The sequence below is a fragment of the Salvelinus fontinalis genome, unplaced genomic scaffold (assembly GCF_029448725.1).
Source record: "Salvelinus fontinalis isolate EN_2023a unplaced genomic scaffold, ASM2944872v1 scaffold_0015, whole genome shotgun sequence".
In the NCBI taxonomy this organism is placed as follows: Eukaryota; Metazoa; Chordata; class Actinopteri; order Salmoniformes; family Salmonidae; genus Salvelinus; species Salvelinus fontinalis.
Genome location: NW_026600224.1, coordinates 761252 through 786587, shown reverse-complemented (window position 1 = coordinate 786587; position 25336 = coordinate 761252). Strand labels below are relative to the sequence as shown.

General features: G+C 49.0%; 1 protein-coding gene across 1 annotated transcript in view; it reads left to right on the top strand.

The window, feature by feature from the left end:
- iqch (IQ motif containing H) overlaps positions 1-23814 on the top strand; it is an 82749-nt gene extending 58935 nt beyond the window's left edge. The window contains exons 13-15 of the mRNA XM_055910525.1: positions 9827-10047; positions 22735-23007; positions 23518-23814. Coding sequence (XP_055766500.1) covers positions 9827-10047; positions 22735-23007; positions 23518-23757 — 734 coding nt within the window. The 3' untranslated portion in view covers positions 23758-23814. The remainder of the gene's footprint in view (positions 1-9826; positions 10048-22734; positions 23008-23517) is intronic.
- Positions 23815-25336: the final 1522 nt, after the last annotated feature.

Below are 25336 nucleotides of genomic sequence, written 5' to 3'. Positions count from 1 at the left end.
GGTTTTTTTGTTCGTTTTGGACTTCGGTAAGGTTTTTTGTTCGTTTTGGACTTCGGTAAGGTTTTTTGTTCGTTTTGGACTTCGGTAAGGTTTTTTGGTTCGTTTTGGACTTCGGTAAGGTTTTTTGGTTCGTTTTGGACTTCGGTAAGGTTTTTTTTGTTCGTTTTGGACTTCGGTAAGGGTTGTTTGTTCGTTTTGGACTTCGGTAAGGTTTTTTGGTTCGTTTTGGACTTCGGTAAGGTTTGTTTGTTCGTTTTGGACTTCGGTAAGGTTTTTTGGTTCGTTTTGGACTTCGGTAAGGTTTGTTTGTTTGTTTTGGACTTCAGTAAGGTTTTTTTGGGAGGGGGGGGGCTGTTCAGGCATACAACATTTTTTTTTTTATAGAGGCAAGTCAAACTCGGGTGGCCGAAGACTACGCCCTTTTCGTTGGTGATTGGTCAACAGTAGGGATTCTTCAAGTCTTTGTCGTCATTCAACAAGAGATACCTCGTTTTCATTGAGAAATATCGCACCGAACAAGTTCGATGTAAAATTGTGAGAATAAGGCAAAAACCGTCGCCATTTATTACAGAGTTCTTGAGTTATCTATTTTGAGGAAGTGTATAAATGGACAAACATCGTTTTCTAAGCGAAGGTATTTTAAAGGGAGTATGCAAGTACACTCGTTTGGTTAGCTTAGCCAACTTCGGGCTAGGAGCCAGACGAACTGAAGCAGAGTGACGCCTTTTAGTTGTACCATTTTACATTTAGCGAAATTGTTTTGTGCACCAATGAGCAGTATTTCTGATGTTTGACAATGTCACAAAAGCTAGCATGATTTCTCCAACATTAACGTAAACTCACCCCATTCCCGTACAAATGTGCGTAACCCGCGACATTCAAATGAAGGCTGCAATGAAAACAAATGGGACTGAGGTGACTGTGTTGGCATCAAAATCCGGGGATGTGAACTACGTTTCGATTCAGCGTTGATTGACATGGTCATGAACTAACAGTATTGGAGAAAAGATTTTAAAAACGAACCCCTCCGACGCTGTACGTTACATCGTGACGTGTCACTACGTAACGTACAGCGCTCATTTGCAACTCATTTTGTGCCGTACAGCCTCTTTCCACCAGGGGTCGCCCTTCTCTCGCAGATTAAAATCATGCTTAACCATATACACTTGTAAGAAAACTTCCATTATTCATGATTTTTGTCTAAATTAATAAAATTATTGCTAATAGTAAACTAATATTTCATGACTAGGATGCCAATTGCATTTTTTTTGGCGTGTCATTAGTGCAAGCCATCATGACACTCAAAAGCCGGAACAGCTGCAGTTCACTTGTGAGGCTAACGTTAGCGCAGCCCTAAACCCCTCTTTAAATTCGACACAAACCTTCAAACAGGTGATGAGACATTACATAATGTCACGCCCTGAACATAGTTTGCTTTGTTTGTTTCTATGTTTTGTTTGGTCAGGGTGTGATCTGAGTGGGCATTCTATGTTGTATGTCTAGTTTGTCTGTTTCTATGTGTTTGGCCTGATATGGTTCTCAATCATAGTCGTTGTCTCTGATTGGGAACTATATTTAGGTAGCCTGTTTTTTATTGTGGGTTATGGGTGATTGTTCCTGTTACTGTGTTCCTGTTCACGTTACGGGACTGTTTCGTCTTCGTTCATTTTGTCGGTTTATTGTTTTTGTTCGTTGTTAAAGTATTCGATTAAAATGGATAATCATCACGCTGCATTTTGGTCCTCCTCTCTTTTGCCCGACGAAGAACGTTACACATAAACTCTTTAAGTTTTATGTGTCACGGCTGTCGTAAGGAGAGGACCAAGGTGCAGCGTGGGTAGCGTACATTTTATTTTATTTAATCAAAATGACGCTGAACAAAACAATAAACACTACGAAAACAAACCGTGAAGCTAAAGGCTATGTGCCCTAAACAAAGTCAACTTCCCACAAAGACAGGTGGGGAAAAAGGCTGCCTAAGTATGGTTCCCAATCAGAGACAACGATAGACAGCTGCCTCTGATTGAGAACCACACCCGGCCAAAACATAGAAATAGAAAACATAGAACATAGAATGCCCAGCCCAACTCACACCCCGACCAAACTAAAATAGAGACATAAAAAGGATCTCTAAGGTCAGGCTGTGACATTATTTACATTTTAAAGTTGATTAGTTGGACAAATCGGGTGATCAATTCCTCACACAGCATATTTCCCCACGATTACTTTCTTAGCCTTCGCTCCCCACCTGCCATTTAAAAAAAGACCCGACGGAGCTCACTGCCTTGTTGAATCATGCAGAGACGGGCATCATGAAGGTTTCGTCATTGATTTTGTTGGAAACGGGGAGAAATTGTGCTTTACATTGGTATTGACATTACAGTTGATCTGGAACTATTACAGTTGATCTGGAACTATTACAGTTGATCTGGAACTATTACAGTTGATCTGGAACTATTACAGTTGATCTGGAACTATTACAGTTGATCTGGAACTATTACAATTGATCTGGAACTATTACAGTTGATCTGGAACTATTACAGTTGATCTGGACCTATTACAGTTGATCTGGAACTATTACAGTTGATCTGGAACTATTACAGTTGATCTGGAACTATTACAGTTGATCTGGAACTATTACAGTTGATCTTGAACTATTACAGTTGATCTGGAACTATTACAGTTGATCTGGAACTATTATAGTTGATCTGGAAGTATTACGTTTTTTGGGCGCGAAAAAATAAGGTCAATTGTACGGACCAATGCGATGTACAAAAGTGAGTGAGTTTACGTTACCTAGCTAGCTCAAACAGCTGCTGGTTGCCGTGACTCCAGCGAGTCAGTACCTGCAGTATTCTCCCGCCAGCTGCTGGTTGCCGTGACTCCAGCGAGTCAGTACCTGCAGTAGCCTCCCGCCAGCTGCTGGTTGCCGTGACTCCAGCGAGTCAGTACCTGCAGTAGCCTCCCGCCAGCTGCTGGTTGCCGTGACTCCAGCGAGTCAGTACCTGCAGTAGCCTCCCGCCAGCTGCTGGTTGCCGTGACTCCAGCGAGTCAGTAGCTGCAGTAGCCTCCCGCCAGCTGCTGGTTGCCGTGACTCCAGCGAGTCAGTACCTGCAGTAGCCTCCCGCCAGCTGCTGGTTGCCGTGACTCCAGCGAGTCAGTACCTGCAGTAGCCTCCCGCCAGCTGCTGGTTGCCGTGACTCCAGCGAGTCAGTACCTGCAGTAGCCTCCCGCCAGCTGCTGGTTGCCGTGACTCCAGCGAGTCAGTAGCTGCAGTAGCCTCCCGCCAGCTGCTGGTTGCCGCGACTCCAGCGAGTCAGTACCTGCAGTAGCCTCCCGCCAGCTGCTGGTTGCCGCGACTCCAGCGAGTCAGTACCTGCAGTAGCCTCCCGCCAGCTGCTGGTTGCCGCGACTCCAGCGAGTCAGTACCTGCAGTAGCCTCCCGCCAGCTGCTGGTTGCCGCGACTCCAGCGAGTCAGTACCTGCAGTAGCCTCCCGCCAGCTGCTGGTTGCCGCGACTCCAGCGAGTCAGTACCTGCAGTAGCCTCCCGCCAGCTGCTGGTTGCCGCGACTCCAGCGAGTCAGTACCTGCAGTAGCCTCCCGCCAGCTGCTGGTTGCCGCGACTCCAGCGAGTCAGTACCTGCAGTAGCCTCCCGCCAGCTGCTGGTTGCCGCGACTCCAGCGAGTCAGTACCTGCAGTAGCCTCCCGCCAGCTGCTGGTTGCCGCGACTCCAGCGAGTCAGTACCTGCAGTAGCCTCCCGCCTGCTGCTGGTTACCGCGACTCCAGCGAGTCAGTACCTGCAGTAGCCTCCCGCCAGCTGCTGGTTGCCGCGACTCCAGCGAGTCAGTACCTGCAGTAGCCTCCCGCCAGCTGCTGGTTGCCGTGACTCCAGCGAGTCAGTACCTGCAGTAGCCTCCCGCCAGCTGCTGGTTGCCGCGACTCCAGCGAGTCAGTACCTGCAGTAGCCTCCCGCCAGCTGCTGGTTGCCGCGACTCCAGCGAGTCAGTACCTGCAGTAGCCTCCCGCCAGCTGCTGGTTGTCGCGACTCCAGCGAGTCAGTACCTGCAGTAGCCTCCCGCCAGCTGCTGGTTGCCGCGACTCCAGCGAGTCAGTACCTGCAGTAGCCTCCCGCCAGCTGCTGGTTGCCGCGACTCCAGCGAGTCAGTACCTGCAGTAGCCTCCCGCCAGCTGCTGGTTGCCGCGACTCCAGCGAGTCAGTACCTGCAGTAGCCTCCCGCCAGCTGCTGGTTGCAGCGACTCCAGCGAGTCAGTACCTGCAGTAGCCTCCCGCCAGCTGCTGGTTGCCGCGACTCCAGCGAGTCAGTACCTGCAGTAGCCTCCCGCCAGCTGCTGGTTGCCGCGACTCCAGCGAGTCAGTACCTGCAGTAGCCTCCCGCCAGCTGCTGGTTGCCGCGACTCCAGCGAGTCAGTACCTGCAGTAGCCTCCCGCCAGCTGCTGGTTGCCGCGACTCCAGCGAGGCAGTACCTGCAGTAGCCTCCCGCCAGCTGCTGGTTGCCGCGACTCCAGCGAGTCAGTACCTGCAGTAGCCTCCCGCCAGCTGCTGGTTGCCGCGACTCCAGCGAGTCAGTACCTGCAGTAGCCTCCCGCCAGCTGCTGGTTGCCGCGACTCCAGCGAGTCAGTACCTGCAGTAGCCTCCCGCCAGCTGCTGGTTGCCTTGACTCCAGCGAGTCAGTACCTGCAGTAGCCTCCCGCCAGCTGCTGGTTGCCGTGACTCCAGCGAGTCAGTACCTGCAGTAGCCTCCCGCCAGCTGCTGGTTGCCGTGACTCCAGCGAGTCAGTACCTGCAGTAGCCTCCCGCCAGCTGCTGCTCTGCTGTGAAACATGCTGATCTACTGACTGATTTCTGATAACAGTCCCTCTTTATTTAGGGGCAGCATGTCTAGCTACAACTTTAGGGAAATTAAACAATACCCCATAATGTCAAAGTGGAATTTTGTTTTCAGAATACATATTCAACGTGTCAATATCAATACATATTCAACGTGTAGGTGATCTATATGTTTCTATGTGTCTCTGTGTGTAGATGAGAATGTGGAGGTGATCTATGTGTCTCTGTTTGTAGATGAGAACGTGGAGGTGATCTATGTGTCTCTGTGTGTAGATGAGAACTTGGAGGTGATCTATGTGTCTCTGTGTGTCTCTGTGTGTAGATGAGAACGTGGAGGTGATCTATGTGTCTCTGTGTGTCTCTGTGTGTAGATGAGAACGTGGAGGTGATCTATGTGTCTCTGTGTGTAGATGAGAACGTGGAGGTGATCTATGTGTCTCTGTGTGTAGATGAGAATGTGGAGGTGATCTATGTGTCTCTGTGTGTCTCTGTTTGTAGATGAGAACGTGGAGGTGATCTATGTGTCTCTGTGTGTAGATGAGAACGTGGAGGTGATCTATGTGTCTCTGTGTGTAGATGAGAACGTGGAGGTGATCTATGTGTCTCTGTGTGTAGATGAGAACGTGGAGGTGATCTATGTGTCTCTGTGTGTAGATGAGAACGTGGAGGTGATCTATATGTCTCTGTGTGTAGATGAGAACGTGGAGGTGATCTATATGTCTCTGTGTGTCTCTGTTTGTAGATGAGAACGTGGAGGTGATCTATGTGTCTCTGTGTGTAGATGAGAACGTGGAGGTGATCTATATGTCTCTGTGTGTCTCTGTTTGTAGATGAGAACGTGGAGGTGATCTATGTGTCTCTGTTTGTCTCTGTGTGTAGATGAGAACGTGGAGGTGATCTATATGTCTCTGTGTGTCTCTGTTTGTAGATGAGAACGTGGAGGTGATCTATGTGTCTCTGTTTGTCTCTGTGTGTAGATGAGAACGTGGAGGTGATCTATGTGTCTCTGTGTGTAGATGAGAACGTGGAGGTGATCTATATGTCTCTGTGTGTCTCTGTGTGTAGATGAGAACGTGGAGGTGATCTATGTGTCTCTGTGTGTAGATGAGAACGTGGAGGTGATCTATGTGTCTCTGTGTGTAGATGAGAACGTGGAGGTGATCTATGTGTCTCTGTGTGTAGGTGAGAACGTGGAGGTGATCTATGTGTCTCTGTGTGTAGATGAGAACGTGGAGGTGATCTATATGTCTCTATGTGTCTCTGTGTGTAGATGAGAACGTGGAGGTGATCTATGTGTCTCTGTGTGTAGATGAGAACGTGGAGGTGATCTATATGTCTCTGTGTGTAGATGAGAACGTGGAGGTGATCTATGTGTCTCTGTGTGTAGATGAGAACGTGGAGGTGATCTATATGTCTCTGTGTGTAGATGAGAACGTGGAGGTGATCTATGTGTCTCTGTGTGTAGATGAGAATGTGGAGGTGATCTATGTTTCTCTGTGTGTAGATGAGAACGTGGAGGTGATCTATGTGTCTCTGTGTGTAGATGAGAATGTGGAGGTGATCTATGTGTCTCTGTGTGTAGATGAGAACGTGGAGGTGATCTATGTGTCTCTGTGTGTCTCTTTGTGTAGATGAGAACGTGGAGGTGATCTGTGTGTCTCTGTGTGTAGATGAGAACGTGGAGGTGATCTATGTGTCTCTGTGTGTAGATGGGAACGTGGAGGTGATCTATGTGTCTCTGTGTGTAGATGAGAACGTGTAGGTGATCTATGTGTCTCTGTGTGTAGATGAGAACGTGGAGGTGATCTATGTGTCTCTGTGTGTAGATGAGAACGTGGAGGTGATCTATATGTCTCTGTGTGTAGATGAGAACGTGGAGGTGATCTATGTGTCTCTGTGTGTAGATGGGAACGTGGAGGTGATCTATGTGTCTCTGTGTGTAGATGAGAACGTGGAGGTGATCTATATGTCTCTGTGTGTAGATGAGAACGTGTAGGTGATCTATGTGTCTCTGTGTGTAGATGAGAACGTGGAGGTGATCTATATGTCTCTGTGTGTAGATGAGAACTTGGAGGTGATCTATGTGTCTCTGTGTGTAGATGAGAACGTGGAGGTGATCTATGTGTCTCTGTGTGTAGATGAGAACGTGGAGGTGATCTATGTGTCTCTGTGTGTAGATGAGAACGTGGAGGTGATCTATATGTCTCTGTGTGTAGATGAGAACGTGGAGGTGATCTATGTGTCTCTGTGTGTAGATGGGAACGTGGAGGTGATCTATGTGTCTCTGTGTGTCTCTTTGTGTAGATGAGAACGTGGAGGTGATCTATATGTCTCTGTGTGTAGATGAGAACGTGGAGGTGATCTATGTGTCTCTGTGTGTAGATGAGAATGTGGAGGTGATCTATATGTCTCTGTGTGTAGATGAGAACGTGGAGGTGATCTATATGTCTCTGTGTGTAGATGAGAACGTGGAGGTGATCTATATGTCTCTGTGTGTAGATGAGAACGTGGAGGTGATCTATGTGTCTCTGTGTGTAGATGAGAACGTGGAGGTGATCTTTGTGTCTCTGTGTGTAGATGAGAACGTGGAGGTGATCTATGTGTCTCTGTGTGTAGATGAGAACGTGGAGGTGATCTATGTGTCTCTGTGTGTAGATGAGAACGTGGAGGTGATCTATGTGTCTCTGTGTGTAGATGAGAACGTGGAGGTGATCTATGTGTCTCTGTGTGTAGATGAGAACGTGGAGGTGATCTATATGTCTCTGTGTGTAGATGAGAACGTGGAGGTGATCTATGTGTCTCTGTGTGTAGATGAGAACGTGTAGGTGATCTATGTGTCTCTGTGTGTAGATGAGAACGTGGAGGTGATCTGTATGTCTCTGTGTGTCTCTGTGTGTAGATGAGAACGTGGAGGTGATCTATGTGTCTCTGTGTGTAGATGAGAACGTGGAGGTGATCTATGTGTCTCTGTGTGTAGATGAGAACGTGGAGGTGATCTATGTGTCTCTGTGTGTAGATGAGAACGTGGAGGTGATCTATATGTCTCTGTGTGTAGATGAGAACGTGGAGGTGATCTATGTGTCTCTGTGTGTAGATGAGAACGTGGAGGTGATCTATGTGTCTCTGTGTGTAGATGAGAACGTGGAGGTGATCTATGTGTCTCTGTGTGTAGATGAGAACGTGGAGGTGATCTATATGTCTCTGTGTGTAGATGAGAACGTGGAGCTTATCTATATGTCTCTGTGTGTAGATGAGAACGTGGAGGTGATCTATGTGTCTCTGTGTGTCTCTGTGTGTAGGTGAGAACGTGGAGGTGATCTATGTGTGTCTGTGTGTAGATGAGAACTTGGAGGTGATCTATGTGTCTCTGTGTGTAGATGAGAACGTGGAGGTGATCTATGTGTCTCTGTGTGTAGATGAGAACGTGGAGGTGATCTATGTGTCTCTGTGTGTCTCTGTGTGTAGATGAGAACGTGGAGGTGATCTATGTGTCTCTGTGTGTAGATGAGAACGTGGAGCTTATCTATATGTCTCTGTGTGTAGATGAGAACGTGGAGGTGATCTGTGTGTCTCTGTGTGTAGATGAGAACGTGGAGCTTATCTATATGTCTCTGTGTGTAGATGAGAACGTGTAGGTGATCTATGTGTCTCTGTGTGTAGATGAGAACGTGGAGGTGATCTATGTGTCTCTGTGTGTAGATGAGAACGTGGAGGTGATCTATGTGTCTCTGTGTGTAGATGAGAACGTGGAGGTGATCTATATGTCTCTGTGTGTAGATGAGAACGTGGAGGTGATCTATATGTCTCTGTGTGTAGATGAGAACGTGGAGGTGATCTATATGTCTCTGTGTGTCTCTGTGTGTAGATGAGAACGTGGAGCTTATCTATATGTCTCTGTGTGTAGATGAGAACGTGTAGGTGATCTATGTGTCTCTGTGTGTAGATGAGAACGTGGAGGTGATTTATATGTCTCTGTGTGTAGATGAGAACGTGGAGGTGATCTATGTGTCTCTGTGTGTAGATGAGAACGTGGAGGTGATCTATGTGTCTCTGTGTGTCTCTGTGTGTAGATGAGAACGTGGAGGTGATCTATGTGTCTCTGTGTGTCTCTGTGTGTAGGTGAGAACGTGGAGGTGATCTATGTGTGTCTGTGTGTAGATGAGAACGTGGAGGTGATCTATGTGTCTCTGTGTGTAGATGAGAACGTGGAGGTGATCTATGTGTCTCTGTGTGTAGATGAGAACGTGGAGGTGATCTATGTGTCTCTGTGTGTCTCTGTGTGTAGATGAGAACGTGGAGGTGATCTATGTGTCTCTGTGTGTAGATGAGAACTTGGAGGTGATCTATGTGTCTCTGTGTGTAGATGTGGAGGTGATCTATGTGTCTCTGTGTGTAGATGAGAAAGTGGAGGTGATCTATATGTCTCTGTGTGTCTCTGTGTGTAGATGAGAACGTGGAGGTGATCTATGTGTCTCTGTGTGTAGATGAGAACGTGGAGGTGATCTGTGTGTCTCTGTGTGTAGATGAGAACGTGGAGGTGATCTATGTGTCTCTGTGTGTCTCTGTATGTAGGTGAGAACGTGGAGGTGATCTATGTGTCTCTGTGTGTAGATGAGAACGTGGAGGTGATCTATATGTCTCTGTGTGTAGATGAGAACGTGGAGGTGATCTATATGTCTCTGTGTGTAGATGAGAACGTGGAGGTGATCTATGTGTCTCTGTGTGTAGATGAGAACGTGGAGGTGATCTATATGTCTCTGTGTGTAGATGAGAACGTGGAGGTGATCTATGTGTCTCTGTGTGTAGATGAGAACGTGGAGGTGATCTATGTGTCTCTGTGTGTAGATGAGAACGTGGAGGTGATCTGTGTGTCTCTGTGTGTAGATGAGAACGTGGAGGTGATCTATATGTCTCTGTGTGTCTCTGTGTGTAGATGAGAACGTGGAGGTGATCTATGTATCTCTGTGTGTAGATGAGAACGTGGAGGTGATCTATGTGTCTCCTGTGCGTCTGGGAGACGACCTGTTCCAGTATTATACGAGACTGCTGGGCTTGCAACAGAGAGGCCAGGGAGGGCTCCGGGAGGCCACGGTAGACCCAGAGGACGGATTGGGAGGAGGGGCCAGGACAACCCAGGCCTCATTCACCAAACGCTTCACCATCCTCACGCCTGACGCTCTGGAAGACTTTCCGGTAAGATGGAGAACAGATCACATTTACACATAACACATAGACTACATGTACTAACGTACCGAAGGGATTTCAGCAATATTAGAATAAGGGTGGCCTGGCATGACCATCCTGATCCTCGCCAGCTCACATTCTGTTTGGCTATGAAGTGAAACCAAAGGAGTGCAGCGGTCAGGATGGTGCATTAGTCAGCGGTCATTATGGTGAATCAGGCAGCGGTCAGGATGGTGAATCAGGCAGCGGTCATTATGGTGCATCAGGCAGCGGTCAGGATGGTGAATCAGGCAGCGGTCAGGATGGTGAATCAGGCAGCGGTCATTATGGTGAATCAGGCAGCGGTCATTATGGTGAATCAGGCAGCGGTCAGGGTGGTGAATCAGGCAGCGGTCAGGATGATGAATCAGGCAGCGGTCATTATGGTGAATCAGAGAGCGGTCATTATGGTGAATCAGGCAGCGGTCAGGGTGGTGAATCAGGCAGCGGTCAGGATGATGAATCAGGCAGCGGTCAGGATGGTGAATCAGGCAGCGGTCAGGGTGGTGAATCAGGCAGCGGTCAGGATGGTGAATCAGGCAGCGGTCATTATGGTGCATCAGGCAGCGGTCAGGATGGTGAATCAGGCAGCGGTCATTATAGTGCATCAGGCAGCGGTCATTATGGTGTATCAGGCAGCGGTCAGGATGGTGAATCAGGCAGCGGTCAGGATGGTGAATCAGGCAGCGGTCAGGATGGTGAATCAGGCAGCGGTCATTATGGTGAATCAGGCAGCGGTCATTATGGTGAATCAGGCAGCGGTCAGGGTGGTGAATCAGGCAGCGGTCAGGATGATGAATCAGGCAGCGGTCATTATGGTGAATCAGAGAGCGGTCATTATGGTGAATCAGGCAGCGGTCAGGGTGGTGAATCAGGCAGCGGTCAGGATGATGAATCAGGCAGCGGTCAGGATGGTGAATCAGGCAGCGGTCAGGGTGGTGAATCAGGCAGCGGTCAGGATGGTGAATCAGGCAGCGGTCATTATGGTGCATCAGGCAGCGGTCAGGATGGTGAATCAGGCAGCGGTCATTATAGTGCATCAGGCAGCGGTCATTATGGTGTATCAGGCAGCGGTCAGGATGGTGAATCAGGCAGCGGTCAGGGTGGTGAATCAGGCAGCGGTCATTATGGTGCATCAGGCAGCGGTCATTATGGTGCATCAGGCAGCGGTCATTATGGTGCATCAGGCAGCGGTCAGGATGGTGAATCAGGCAGCGGTCATTATGGTGAATCAGGCAGCGGTCAGGATGGTGAATCAGGCAGCGGTCAGGATGGTGAATCAGGCAGCGGTCAGGATGGTGAATCAGGCAGCGGTCATTATGGTGAATCAGGCAGCGGTCATTATGGTGAATCAGGCAGCGGTCAGGATGGTGAATCAGGCAGCGGTCATTATGGTGAATCAGGCAGCGGTCAGGATGGTGAATCAGGCAGCGGTCAGGATGGTGAATCAGGCAGCGGTCAGGATGGTGAATCATGCAGCGGTCAGGATGGTGAATCAGGCAGCGGTCATTATGGTGAATCAGGCAGCGGTCATTATGGTGAATCAGGCAGCGGTCAGGGTGGTGAATCATGCAGCGGTCAGGATGGTGAATCAGGCAGCGGTCATTATGGTGAATCAGGCAGCGGTCATTATGGTGAATCAGGCAGCGGTCAGGATGGTGAATCAGGCAGCGGTGATTATGGTGAATCAGGCAGCGGTCATTATGGTGCATCAGGCAGCGGTCAGGATGGTGAATCAGGCAGCGGTCATTATGGTGCATCAGGCAGCGGTCAGGATGGTGAATCAGGCAGCGGTCATTATGGTGCATCAGGCAGCGGTCAGGATGGTGAATCAGGCAGCGGTCAGGGTGGTGAATCAGGCAGCGGTCATTATGGTGAATCAGGCAGCGGTCATTATGGTGAATCAGGCAGCGGTCATTATGGTGAATCAGGCAGCGGTCATTATGGTGCATCAGGCAGCGGTCAGGATGGTGAATCAGGCAGCGGTCATTATGGTGCATCAGGCAGCGGTCAGGATGGTGAATCAGGCAGCGGTCAGGATGGTGAATCAGGCAGCGGTCAGGATGGTTAATCAGGCAGCGGTCATTATGGTGAATCAGGCAGCGGTCATTATGGTGAATCAGGCAGCGGTCAGGGTGGTGAATCAGGCAGCGGTCAGGATGATGAATCAGGCAGCGGTCATTATGGTGAATCAGAGAGCGGTCATTATGGTGAATCAGGCAGCGGTCAGGGTGGTGAATCAGGCAGCGGTCAGGATGATGAATCAGGCAGCGGTCAGGATGGTGAATCAGGCAGCGGTCAGGGTGGTGAATCAGGCAGCGGTCAGGATGGTGAATCAGGCAGCGGTCATTATGGTGCATCAGGCAGCGGTCAGGATGGTGAATCAGGCAGCGGTCATTATGGTGCATCAGGCAGCGGTCATTATGGTGTATCAGGCAGCGGTCAGGATGGTGAATCAGGCAGCGGTCAGGGTGGTGAATCAGGCAGCGGTCATTATGGTGCATCAGGCAGCGGTCATTATGGTGCATCAGGCAGCGGTCATTATGGTGCATCAGGCAGCGGTCAGGATGGTGAATCAGGCAGCGGTCATTATGGTGAATCAGGCAGCGGTCAGGATGGTGAATCAGGCAGCGGTCAGGATGGTGAATCAGGCAGCGGTCAGGATGGTGAATCAGGCAGCGGTCATTATGGTGAATCTGGCAGCGGTCAGGATGGTGAATCAGGCAGCGGTCATTATGGCGAATCAGGCAGCGGTCAGGATGGTGAATCAGGCAGCGGTCAGGATGGTGAATCAGGCAGCGGTCAGGATGGTGAATCAGGCAGCGGTCATTATGGTGAATCAGGCAGCGGTCATTATGGTGAATCAGGCAGCGGTCAGGATGGTGAATCATGCAGCGGTCATTATGGTGAATCAGGCAGCGGTCAGGATGGTGAATCATGCAGCGGTCAGGATGGTGAATCAGGCAGCGGTCATTATGGTGAATCAGGCAGCGGTCATTATGGTGAATCAGGCAGCGGTCAGGATGGTGAATCAGGCAGCGGTGATTATGGTGAATCAGGCAGCGGTCAGGATGGTGAATCAGGCAGCGGTCAGGGTGGTGAATCAGGCAGCGGTCAGGGTGGTGAATCAGGCAGCGGTCAGGATGGTGAATCAGGCAGCGGTCAGGATGGTGCATCAGGCAGCGGTCAGGATGGTGAATCAGGCAGCGGTCAGGATGGTGAATCAGGCAGCGGTCAGGATGGTGAATCAGGCAGCGGTCAGGATGGTGAATCAGGCAGCGGTCAGGATGGTGAATCATGCTAGAATGAGGGTGCACCTGTCCAGGCTGTATCACAACCAGCCGTGATTGGGGGTCCCATAGGGCGGCGCACCATTGCCCCAGCGTCGTCCGGGTTTGGCCCGGTGTAGGCTGTCATTGTAAATAATAATTTGTTCTTAACTAACTTTAGTTAAATAAAGGTGAAATAAAAACCTGTTTTTTGTTGCTTATTTTTTTTACATTGATTGAATTCAATAAGTAGTGCAGTCCCTACAGATGTAACATTTCACCAGAGATTTTATTTCAAGACCAGAAGAATGTACTCTCAAACAGTTGTTGACAGAGAGAGAGAGAGACAGAGAGAGAGAGAGAGAGAGAGAGAGAGAGACAGAGAGAGAGAGAGACAGAGAGAGAGAGAGACAGAGAGAGACAGAGAGAGACAGACAGACAGACAGACAGACAGACAGACAGACAGACAGACAGACAGACAGAGAGAGACAGACAGAGAGAGAGAGAGAGAGACAGAGAGACGTTCCCTTTGTGTGTGGATTTGAAAAGTGCAGTTTGAATATGCTCCTCTAGGGGGTGCCAGAGGCGGTGCAGTTTGAATATGCTCCTATAGGGGGTGCCAGAGGCGGTGCAGTTTGAATATGCTCCTCTAGGGGGTGCCAGAGGCGGTGCAGTTTGAATATGCTCCACTAGGGGGTGCCAGAGGCGGTGTAGTTTGAATATGCTCCACTAGGGGGTGCCAGAGGCAGTGTAATTTGAATATGCTCCTCAAGGGGGTGCCAGAGGCGGTGCAGTTTGAATGTGCTCCACTAGGGGGTGCCAGAGGCGGTGTAGTTTGAATATGCTCCACTAGGGGGTGCCAGAGGCGGTGTAGTTTGAATATGCTCCTCTAGGGGGTGCCAGAGGCGGTGCAGTTTGAATATGCTCCACTAGGGGGTGCCAGAGGCAGTGCAGTTTGAATATGCTCCTCTAGGGGGTGCCAGAGGCGGTGTAGTTTGGTCTGACCCGGGAGAGGATAAAGGGAGGATTCGCTGAACTGTGCACTCTGAAAAAACAGTTACATTTTATTAATCTGCATCAGGCATTTCTATTACCTTGTAATGAGTTTCATATGAAGACATTTAGGATAATAAATAAGGTAAACATATCATACTGAACGGATACTAATGTATTCATAATTAATTTAACAGTATTATTTCAGAGTTTCCTCGTTCTACTAGTTCTGTCCAATGAATAATTAAAGTAGATTTTTAATGGGAATTTTTGAATTGCTGTTCTTGGTTTAAAGGTTAATTCAAACTGACTTAATTGATACTGCTAATCATCACTGATGTTACAATGTTAGGAGGAGAAGGGGCTGGGGGACCACCACAGTTATCTACTTCCTCTACCCTCCGTTCTGTTAGGGGGGGCTGGGGGACCACCACAGTTATCTACTTCCTCTACCCTCCGTTCTGTTAGGGGGGGCTGGGGGACCACCACAGTTATCTACTTCCTCTACCCTCCGTTCTGTTAGGGGGGGCTGGGGGACCACCACAGTTATCTACTTCCTCTACCCTCCGTTCTGTTAGGGGGGGCTGGGGGACCACCACAGTTATCTACTTCCTCTACCCTCCGTTCTGTTAGGGGGGGCTGGGGGACCACCACAGTTATCTACTTCCTTTACCCTCCGTTCTGTTAGGGGGGGCTGGGGGACCACCACAGTTATCTACTTCCTTTACCCTCCGTTCTGTTAGGGGGGGGGGGGGGGGGCTGGGGGACCACCGCAGTTATCTACTTCCTCTACCCTCCGTTCTGTTAGGGGGGGCTGGGGGACCACCACAGTTATCTACTTCCTCTACCCTCCGTTCTGTTAGGGGGGGCTGGGGGACCACCACAGTTATCTACTTCCTCTACCCTCCGTTCTGTTAGGGGGGGGGGCTGGGGGACCACCACAGTTATCTACTTCCTCTACCCTCCGTTCTGTTAGGGGGGGCTGGGGGACCACCACAGTTATCTACTTCCTCTACCCTCCGTTCTGTTAGGGGGGGCTGGGGGACCACCACAGTTATCTACTTCCTCTACCCTCCGTTCTGTTAGGGGGGGCTGGGGGACCACCACAGTTATCTACTTCCTCTACCCTCCGTTCTGTTAGGGGGGGCTGGGGGACCACCACAGTTATCTACTTCCTCTACCCTCCGTTCTGTTAGGGGGGGGGGGGTCTGGGGGACCACCACAGTTATCTACTTCCTCTACCCTCCGTTCTGTTAGGGGGGGCTGGGGGACCACCACAGTTATCTACTTCCTCTACCCTCCGTTCTGTTAGGGGGGGCTGGGGGACCACCACAGTTATCTACTTCCTCTACCCTCCGTTCTGTTAGGGGGGAAGGGCTGGGGGGCCACCACAGCTATCTACTTCCTCTACCCTCCGTTCTGTTAGGGGGGGCTGGGGGACCACCACAGTTATCTACTTCCTCTACCCTCCGTTCTGTTAGGGGGGGGGGGGGGCTGGGGGACCACCACAGTTATCTACTTCCTCTACCCTCCGTTCTGTTGGCCTATGTGCAATCACTAGTGAATAAACTAGAGAGACTCTCCTATCAACGTGATCTGAAGAACTGTAATATCCTATGTTTTCCCGAGTCGTGGCTGAACAAGGACATGGATATAATATAAATATATCTGGACAGAACGGTGGCGTCGGAGAAGCTCAGGAGAGGAGGTCCCTTTGTGAACAACAGCTGTTACCTAATATGAAGGAAGTCTGGAGGCTCTCCTGAGTTAGAATACCTCATAGTTGCGCGGCAGGTAGCCTAGCGGTTAAGAGCGTGGGGGAAGTCTAGAGGCTCTCCTGAGTTAGAATACCTCATAGTTGGGCGGCAGGTAGCCTAGCGGTTAAGAGCGTGGGGGAAGTCTAGAGGCTCTCCTGAGTTAGAATACCTCATAGTTGGGCGGCAGGTAGCCTAGCGGTTAAGAGCGTGGGGGAAGTCTGGAGGATCTCCTGAGTTAGAATACCTCATAGTTGGGCGGCAGGTAGCCTAGCGGTTAAGAGCGTGGGGGAAGTCTGGAGGCTCTCCTGAGTTAGAATACCTCATAGTTGGGCGGCAGGTAGCCTAGCGGTTAAGAGCGTGGGGGAAGTCTAGAGGCTCTCCTGAGTTAGAATACCTCATAGTTGGGCGGCAGGTAGCCTAGCGGTTAAGAGCGTGGGGGAAGTAATTGAAAGGTCCCAGACCTGGCAAGTTGGAAAAATCTGCCGTTCTTCCCTTGAGCAGTAAAACCCACAACAACTGCTCCCTGGGCACCAAATCACATTGATTAAGGCACCTCTCTGATTCAGAGGGGTTGGGTTAAATGCAGAAGACACTTTTCAGTTGACTCCGTTCAATTGTGCAACTGTCTAGATAACCGATTTCCCTGTAACCTGTAGACTATATTATTTACCAAGAGATTTTTCATCAACACTGAACAAAAATTGAAATCAAAGATCCCAGAAATATGATTTCTTTAAAATGTTGTGCACAAATTTGTTTACATCCCTGTAAGTGAGTATTTCTACTTTGCCAAGATAATCCATCTACCTGACAGGTGTGGCATATCAAGAAGCTGATTAAACAGCACGGTCATTACAAAGGTGCACCTTGTGCTGGGGGACAATAAAAGGCCACTTTAAAATGTGCAGTTTTGTCACACAACACAATGCTTTTTGAGGGAGCGTGCAATTGGCATTCTGACTGCTGGAATGTCCACCAGAGCTGTTGCCAGAGAATTTAATGTTAATTTCTGTACCATAAACTGCCTCCAATGTCGTTTTAGAGAATTTGACAGTACGTCCAACCGGCCTCACAACCGCAGACCGTGTGTATCCACACCAGCCCACATCCGGCTCCTTCACATGATCGGGGGGACGGGGTATTTGGGTCTGTAATAAAGCCCTTTTGTGGGGAAAATCTCATTCTGATTGGCTGGGCCTGGCTACCAAGTGGGTGGGCCTATGCCCTCCAAGACCCACACAAATCCATAGGTTAGGGCCTAATTAAATTATTTCAGTGGACAGATTTCCTCATATAAACTGTAACTCTGTAAAATCTTTGAAGTTGTTGTACGTTGCGTTTGTAATTTAGTTCAGTATATATTTTTTTTGTAGCTGTCGATTTACCGCCACAAGCCGATGCTGACGTCAATACCGCACTCATCGAGCTGTATAGAGCCATGAGCAAAAAACAAGAAAATACTCAGTCAGTCCTAGTGGTGACTGAATACTGTACGTTCTGGAATTCATCCGAAGGCATTGAGGAGTTTACCATCTCAGTCACCGGCTTCGTTAATAAGTGCATCGACGACGTCATCTCCACAGTGACCGTACGTACATATCCCAACCAGAAGCCATGGATTACAGGCAACATCCGCATTGAGTTAAATGCTAGAGCTGCCGCTTTCAAGGAGCGGGACACTAATCCGTACGCTTATAAGAAATCCCGCTGCGCCCTCCGACGAACCATCAAACAGACAAAGGATCAATACAGGACCAAGATCGAATCCTACTACACCGGTTCTGACGCTCGTTGGACGTGGCAGGGCTTGCAAATGATCACGGAATACAAAGGGAAACCCAGCCACGAGCTGTCCAGTGACGCGAGCCTACCAGACGAGATAAATACCTTCTATGCTAGGCTAGCAACACTGAACCATGCATGAGAGCACCAGCTGTTCCGGACGACTGTGTGATCACACTCTCCGTAGCCGATGTGAGTAAGACCTATAAACATGTTAACAATCACAAGGTCACAGATGGATTACCAGGATGTGTACTCAGAGCAGGCGCTGACCAGCTGGCAAGTGTCTTCACTGACATGTTCAACCTTTCCCTGACCCAGTCTGTAATACCAAACATGTTTCAAGCAGACCACCATAGTTCCTGTGCCGAAGATCTCCAAGGTAACCTGTCTAAAGGATTATCGCCCCGTACCAATCACATCTGTAGGCATGAAATGCTTTGAAAGGCTGGTCATTGCTCACATCAACACCATCATCATCCCAGACACACTGGACCCACTCCAATTTGCATACCGCCCCATCAGATCCACAGATGACGCAATCTCTATTGCACTACACTGCCCTTTTCCATCTGGACAAAAGGAACACCTACATGAGAATGCTGTTCATTGACTACAGCTCAGCGTTCAACACCATAGTGCCCACAAAGCTCATCACTAAGGGAAAGGGGGAGACCTAGTCAGTTGTACAACTGAATGCCTTCAACTGAAATGTATCTTCTGCATTTAACCCAACCCCTCTGAATCAGAGAGGTGCGGGGCGTTTCCTTAATCGACATTCACGCCTTCGGTGCCCGAGGAACAGTGGGTTAACTGCCTTGCTCAGAGTCAGAACAACATATTTTTACCTTGTCAGCTCGGTAAGTTAAGGACCCTGTGATTAAACACCTCCCTCTGCAACTGGATTCTGGACTTGCTGACAGGCCGCCCCCATGTGGTGATGGTAGGCAACAACACATCCATCAAACTGACCCTCAACACGTGTGCCAATCAGGGGTGCATGCTTAGTCCCCTCCTGTACTCCCTGTTCCCCCACGACTGCGTGGCCGCGCATGACTCCAACATCATCATTAAGTTTGCAGACGACAGCCTACAGGAAGAAGGTCAGAGACCTGTCAGTGTGGAGCCAGGACAACAACCTCTCCCTCAACGTCAGCAAGACAAAGGAGATGATCGTGGACTACAGGAAACGGAGGGGCTGTAGTGGAGCTTGTCGAGGGCTTAAAGTTCCTTGGGGTCCACATCACTAAGGAATTATCAAGGTCCACACACACACCAACACAAGTTGTGAAGAGGGCACGACAACACCTTTTTCTCCGCAGGAAGCTGAAAAGATTTGGCAACGGGTCCCTCAGAACCTCAAAAAGGTTTTTAGCTGCACCATCGAGAGCATCTTGACTGGCTGCATCACAGCTTGGTACGGTAACTACTAGGCATCCGACCGCAAGGTGCTGCAGAGGGTAGTGCGAACGGCCCCGTACATCACTGGGGCCAAGCTTCCTGCCATCCAGGACCTATATACCAGGCGGTGTCAGAGGAAGGCGTTAAAAATGGTCAGAGTCTTCAGCCACCCAAGGCATAGACTGTTCTCTCTGTTTACCACATGGCAAGCAGTACCGGTGCACCAAGTATGGAACCAAAAGGACCCTGGACAGCTGTTAACCCCAAGCCATAAGACTGTTAAAATACTGTAGTTGGTGGAAAAAAATGTTTTCTCTCTTTGCATTGTTGGGAATGGCCTGTAAGTAGAAGTCACAACCTATACCTGTCTGGGGTGGCAGGTAGCCTAGAGAGGTTAAAGACAGGCCAGTACCCATAATCCTTCACTTCCATCCCTGCATGTACCTGTCTGGGGTGGCAGGTAGCCTAGAGAGTTTAAAGACAGGCCAGTACCCATAATTCTTCACTTCCATCCCTGCATGTACCTGTCTGGGGTGACAGGTAGCCTAGAGAGGTTAAAGACAGGCCAGTACCCATAATCCTTCACTTCCATCCCTGCATGTACCTGTCTGGGGTGACAGGTAGCCTAGAGAGGTTAAAGACAGGCCAGTACCCATAATTCTTCAATTCCATCCCTGCATGTACCTGTCTAGGGTGGCAGGTAGCCTAGAGAGGTTAAAGACAGGCCAGTACCCATAATCCTTCAATTCCATCCCTGCACGCACCTGTCTGGGGTGGCAGGTAGCCTAGAGAGGTTAAAGACAGGCCAGTACCCATAATCCTTCACTTCCATCCCTGCATGTACCTGTCTGGGGTGGCAGGTAGCCTAGAGAGGTTAAAGACAGGCCAGTACCCATAATTCTTCAATTCCATCCCTGCATGTACCTGTCTAGGGTGGCAGGTAGCCTAGAGAGGTTAAAGACAGGCCAGTACCCATAATCCTTCAATTGCATCCCTGCACGCACCTGTCTGGGGTGGCAGGTAGCCTAGAGAGGTTAAAGACAGGCCAGTACCCATAATCCTTCAATTCCATCCCTGCATGTACCTGTCTAGGGTGGCAGGTAGCCTAGAGAGGTTAAAGACAGGCCAGTACCCATAATCCTTCACTTCCATCCCTGCATGTACCTGTCTGGGGTGGCAGGTAGCCTAGAGAGGTTAAAGACAGGCCAGTACCCATAATTCTTCACTTCCATCCCTGCATGTACCTGTCTGGGGTGGCAGGTAGCCTAGAGAGGTTAAAGACAGGCCAGTACCCATAATCCTTCACTTCCATCCCTGCATGTACCTGTCTGGGGTGGCAGGTAGCCTAGAGAGGTTAAAGACAGGCCAGTACCCATAATCCTTCACTTCCATCCCTGCATGTACCTGTCTGGGGTGGCAGGTAGCCTAGAGAGGTTAAAGACAGGCCAGTACCCATAATCCTTCACTTCCATCCCTGCATGTACCTGTCTGGGGTGGCAGGTAGCCTAGAGAGGTTAAAGACAGGCCAGTACCCATAATTCTTCAATTCCATCCCTGCACGCACCTGTCTGGGGTGGCAGGTAGCCTAGAGAGGTTAAAGACAGGCCAGTACCCATAATCCTTCAATTCCATCCCTGCATGTACCTGTCTGGGGTGGCAGGTAGCCTAGAGAGGTTAAAGACAGGCCAGTACCCATAATCCTTCAATTCCATCCCTGCATGTACCTGTCTGGGGTGGCAGGTAGCCTAGAGAGGTTAAAGACAGGCCAGTACCCATAATCCTTCAATTCCATCCCTGCATGTACCTGTCTGGGGTGGCAGGTAGCCTAGAGAGGTTAAAGACAGGCCAGTACCCATAATCCTTCAATTCCATCCCTGCATGTACCTGTCTGGGGTGGCAGGTAGCCTAGAGAGGTTAAAGACAGGCCAGTACCCATAATCCTTCAATTCCATCCCTGCATGTACCTGTCTGGGGTGGCAGGTAGCCTAGAGAGGTTAAAGACAGGCCAGTACCCATAATCCTTCACTTCCATCCCTGCATGTACCTGTCTGGGGTGGCAGGTAGCCTAGAGAGGTTAAAGACAGGCCAGTACCCATAATCCTTCAATTCCATCCCTGCATGTACCTGTCTAGGGTGGCAGGTAGCCTAGAGAGGTTAAAGACAGGCCAGTACCCATAATCGAATTCCATCCCTGCATGTACCTGTCTAGGGTGGCAGGTAGCCTAGAGAGGTTAAAGACAGGCCAGTACCCATAATCCTTCACTTCCATCCCTGCATGTACCTGTCTGGGGTGGCAGGTAGCCTAGAGAGGTTAAAGACAGGCCAGTACCCATAATCCTTCAATTCCATCCCTGCATGTACCTGTCTGGGGTGGCAGGTAGCCTAGAGAGGTTAAAGACAGGCCAGTACCCATAATCCTTCACTTCCATCCCTGCATGTACCTGTCTGGGGTGGCAGGTAGCCTAGAGAGGTTAAAGACAGGCCAGTACCCATAATCCTTCAATTCCATCCCTGCATGTACCTGTCTGGGGTGGCAGGTAGCCTAGAGAGGTTAAAGACAGGCCAGTACCCATAATCCTTCAATTCCATCCCTGCATGTACCTGTCTGGGGTGGCAGGTAGCCTAGAGAGGTTAAAGACAGGCCAGTACCCATAATCCTTCAATTCCATCCCTGCATGTACCTGTCTAGGGTGGCAGGTAGCCTAGAGAGGTTAAAGACAGGCCAGTACCCATAATCGAATTCCATCCCTGCATGTACCTGTCTAGGGTGGCAGGTAGCCTAGAGAGGTTAAAGACAGGCCAGTACCCATAATCCTTCACTTCCATCCCTGCATGTACCTGTCTGGGGTGGCAGGTAGCCTAGAGAGGTTAAAGACAGGCCAGTACCCATAATCCTTCAATTCCATCCCTGCATGTACCTGTCTGGGGTGGCAGGTAGCCTAGAGAGGTTAAAGACAGGCCAGTACCCATAATCCTTCACTTCCATCCCTGCATGTACCTGTCTGGGGTGGCAGGTAGCCTAGAGAGGTTAAAGACAGGCCAGTACCCATAATCCTTCACTTCCATCCCTGCATGTACCTGTCTAGGGTGGCAGGTAGCCTAGAGAGGTTAAAGACAGGCCAGTACCCATAATCCTTCACTTCCATCCCTGCATGTACCTGTCTGGGGTGGCAGGTAGCCTAGAGAGGTTAAAGACAGGCCAGTACCCATAATCCTTCAATTCCATCCCTGCATGTACCTGTCTAGGGTGGCAGGTAGCCTAGAGAGGTTAAAGACAGGCCAGTACCCATAATCCTTCACTTCCATCCCTGCATGTACCTGTCTGGGGTGACAGGTAGCCTAGAGAGCTTAGAAAGCAGTACTCAGAGTGCTGCCTGTTCAGAACCCCCCCCCCCAAAGACAAATAGACACCCAATAATGGATGTCCTCTTCCTCTTCCTCTCGGCTCCATCTAGACCCACAACATGTGTCTGTCCACGCTGTTGAAGTACAGCCCCCGAACCCTGCGACGGATCCGTAACCTGATCCAGGGTCAGCAGGCCTACATGGTGGGTGGTGTGGTCCACTTAGATGACCTGGCGGTGGCTGATGAGCTGGGGGTTCCCCTCCTGGGGCCAGAGCCTGCTGTGGCCCGCCTCTACAGCACCAAGTCTGGAGGCAGGAGGATCTTTACTGGCGCGGGGGTCACCGTGCCCCCAGGACAGTGGGACATATACTCCTTACAACAGGTATTCTTCTTCTCTCTATCAATTCAAGAGCTATTCTTCTTCTTCTCTCTACCAATTCAACAGCTATTCTTCTTCTCTCAACCAATTCAACAGCTATTCTTCTTCTCTCTACCAATTCAACAGCTATTCTTCTTCTTCTCTCTACCAATTCAACAGCTATTCTTCTTCTTCTCTCAACCAATTCAACAGCTATTCTTCTTCTCTCTACCAATTCAACAGCTATTCTTCTTCTTCTCTCTATCAATTCAACAGCTATTCTTCTTCTTCTCTCTACCATTTCAAATGGCTATATTGGTATGGGAAACATACTGTATTGGTTTGGGAAACATACTGTACTGTCTGTTTAGGGCCAAATAGCATTCTAGTTTGCTCTGGTTTTTATTGATTCTTTCCAATGTGTCAAGTAATTATCTTTTTGTTTTCTCATGATTTGGTTGGGTCTGATCTCTCTCTCTCTCTCTCTTCTCTCTCTCTCCTCTCTCCCTCTCTCTCTCTCTCCTCTCTCCCCAGCTCCATGAAACCCTGGCCCAGCTGATGACAGAGCACATGGAGGTGAGGCGCTGGCTCTTCAAGATGGACTCTGAGATGGGTGGGCGGGGCACAGCATACTGCGATGTGTCTCACCTGACCTGCTCTACCTGGGCTCAGCAGGTGTACAGCCACCACAGTCCTGAATGCTGGAGGAAGGCCTGGGCTCAGGTAGGAACGGTCACCCACTATGACCTTTCACCTGTCACCTCACTATTATAACCACAGTCCTGAACGCTGGAGGAAGGGCTCAGGTAGGGTAGATCACCCACTATGACCTTTCACACTGGAGTAATTTAAGTGCCTAAACTGCTCACGGTCTAGGATTTGGTAATTACACGGTCTCACGGTCTAGGATTTGGTAATTACACGGTCTCACGGTCTAGGATTTGGTAATTACACGGTCTCACGGTCTAGGATTTGATAACTACACGGTCTCACTTAGCTAGTAGTCTTAGTGGAAAGTCTTATCTTAACTAGTAGTCTTAGTGGACAGTCTTATCTTAACTAGTAGTCTTAGTGGAAAATCTTAACTAGTAGTCTTAGTGGAAAGACTTAACTAATAGTCTCAGTGGAAAGTCTTAACTGGTAGTCTTAGTGGAAAGTCTTAACTAATTGTCTCAGTGGAAAGTCTTATCTTAACTAATAGTCTTAGTGGACAGTCTTATCTTAACTAATAGTCTCAGTGGAAAGTCTTAACTAATAGTCTTAGTGGAAAGTCTTATCTTAACTAATAGTCTTAGTGAAAAGTCTTATCTTAACTAGTAGTCTTAGTGGACAGTCTTATCTTAACTAGTAGTCTTAGTGGAAAATCTTAACTAGTAGTCTTAGTGGAAAGACTTAACTAATAGTCTCAGTGGAAAGTCTTAACTGGTAGTCTTAGTGGAAAGTCTTAACTAATTGTCTCAGTGGAAAGTCTTATCTTAACTAATAGTCTTAGTGGACAGTCTTATCTTAACTAATAGTCTCAGTGGAAAGTCTTAACTAATAGTCTTAGTGGAAAGTCTTATCTTAACTAATAGTCTCAGTGGAAAGTCTTAACTGGTAGTCTTAGTGGAAAGTCTTAACTAATTGTCTCAGTGGAAAGTCTTATCTTAACTAATAGTCTTAGTGGACAGTCTTATCTTAACTAATAGTCTCAGTGGAAAGTCTTAACTAATTGTCTCAGTGGAAAGTCTTATCTTAACTAATAGTCTTAGTGGACAGTCTTATCTTAACTAATAGTCTCAGTGGAAAGTCTTAACTAATAGTCTTAGTGGAAAGTCTTATCTTAACTAATAGTCTCAGTGGAAAGTCTTAACTAATAGTCTTAGTGTAACGGTCCTGACCTGTTTTATGTTGTTTTTTTATGTGTTTAGGTAAGGGCATGTGTTTTGGGTGGGCAGTCTATGTTATCTGTTTCTATGTTGGTTTTGGTTGCCTGGTATGGCTCTTAATTAGAGGCAGGTGTTTTGCGTTCTCCTCTAATTAAGAGTCATATTTAGGTAGGGTGTTCTCACTGTTTGTTTGTGGGTGATTGTCTCCTGTGTCTGTGTCGATGTTACACCATACGGGATTGTTTCGGTTTGTTCGTGCGTCTTTTGTAGTAAGCACTTGTTCGTTCGTTCTGCGTGTGTTATGTCAGTTCGTCGTACTAGTCTGTCTATTTTCGTTTTGTTATTTTGTTAGTTTATTCAAGTATAGTTTGTTTCGTTTTGTCTTGTAAATAAAATTCATCATGTATTCTCAACCCGCTGCGCCTTGGCTCGATCACTACACCTCCTCTTCTTATGAAGAGAGAGAGGAACGCCGTTACTATTAG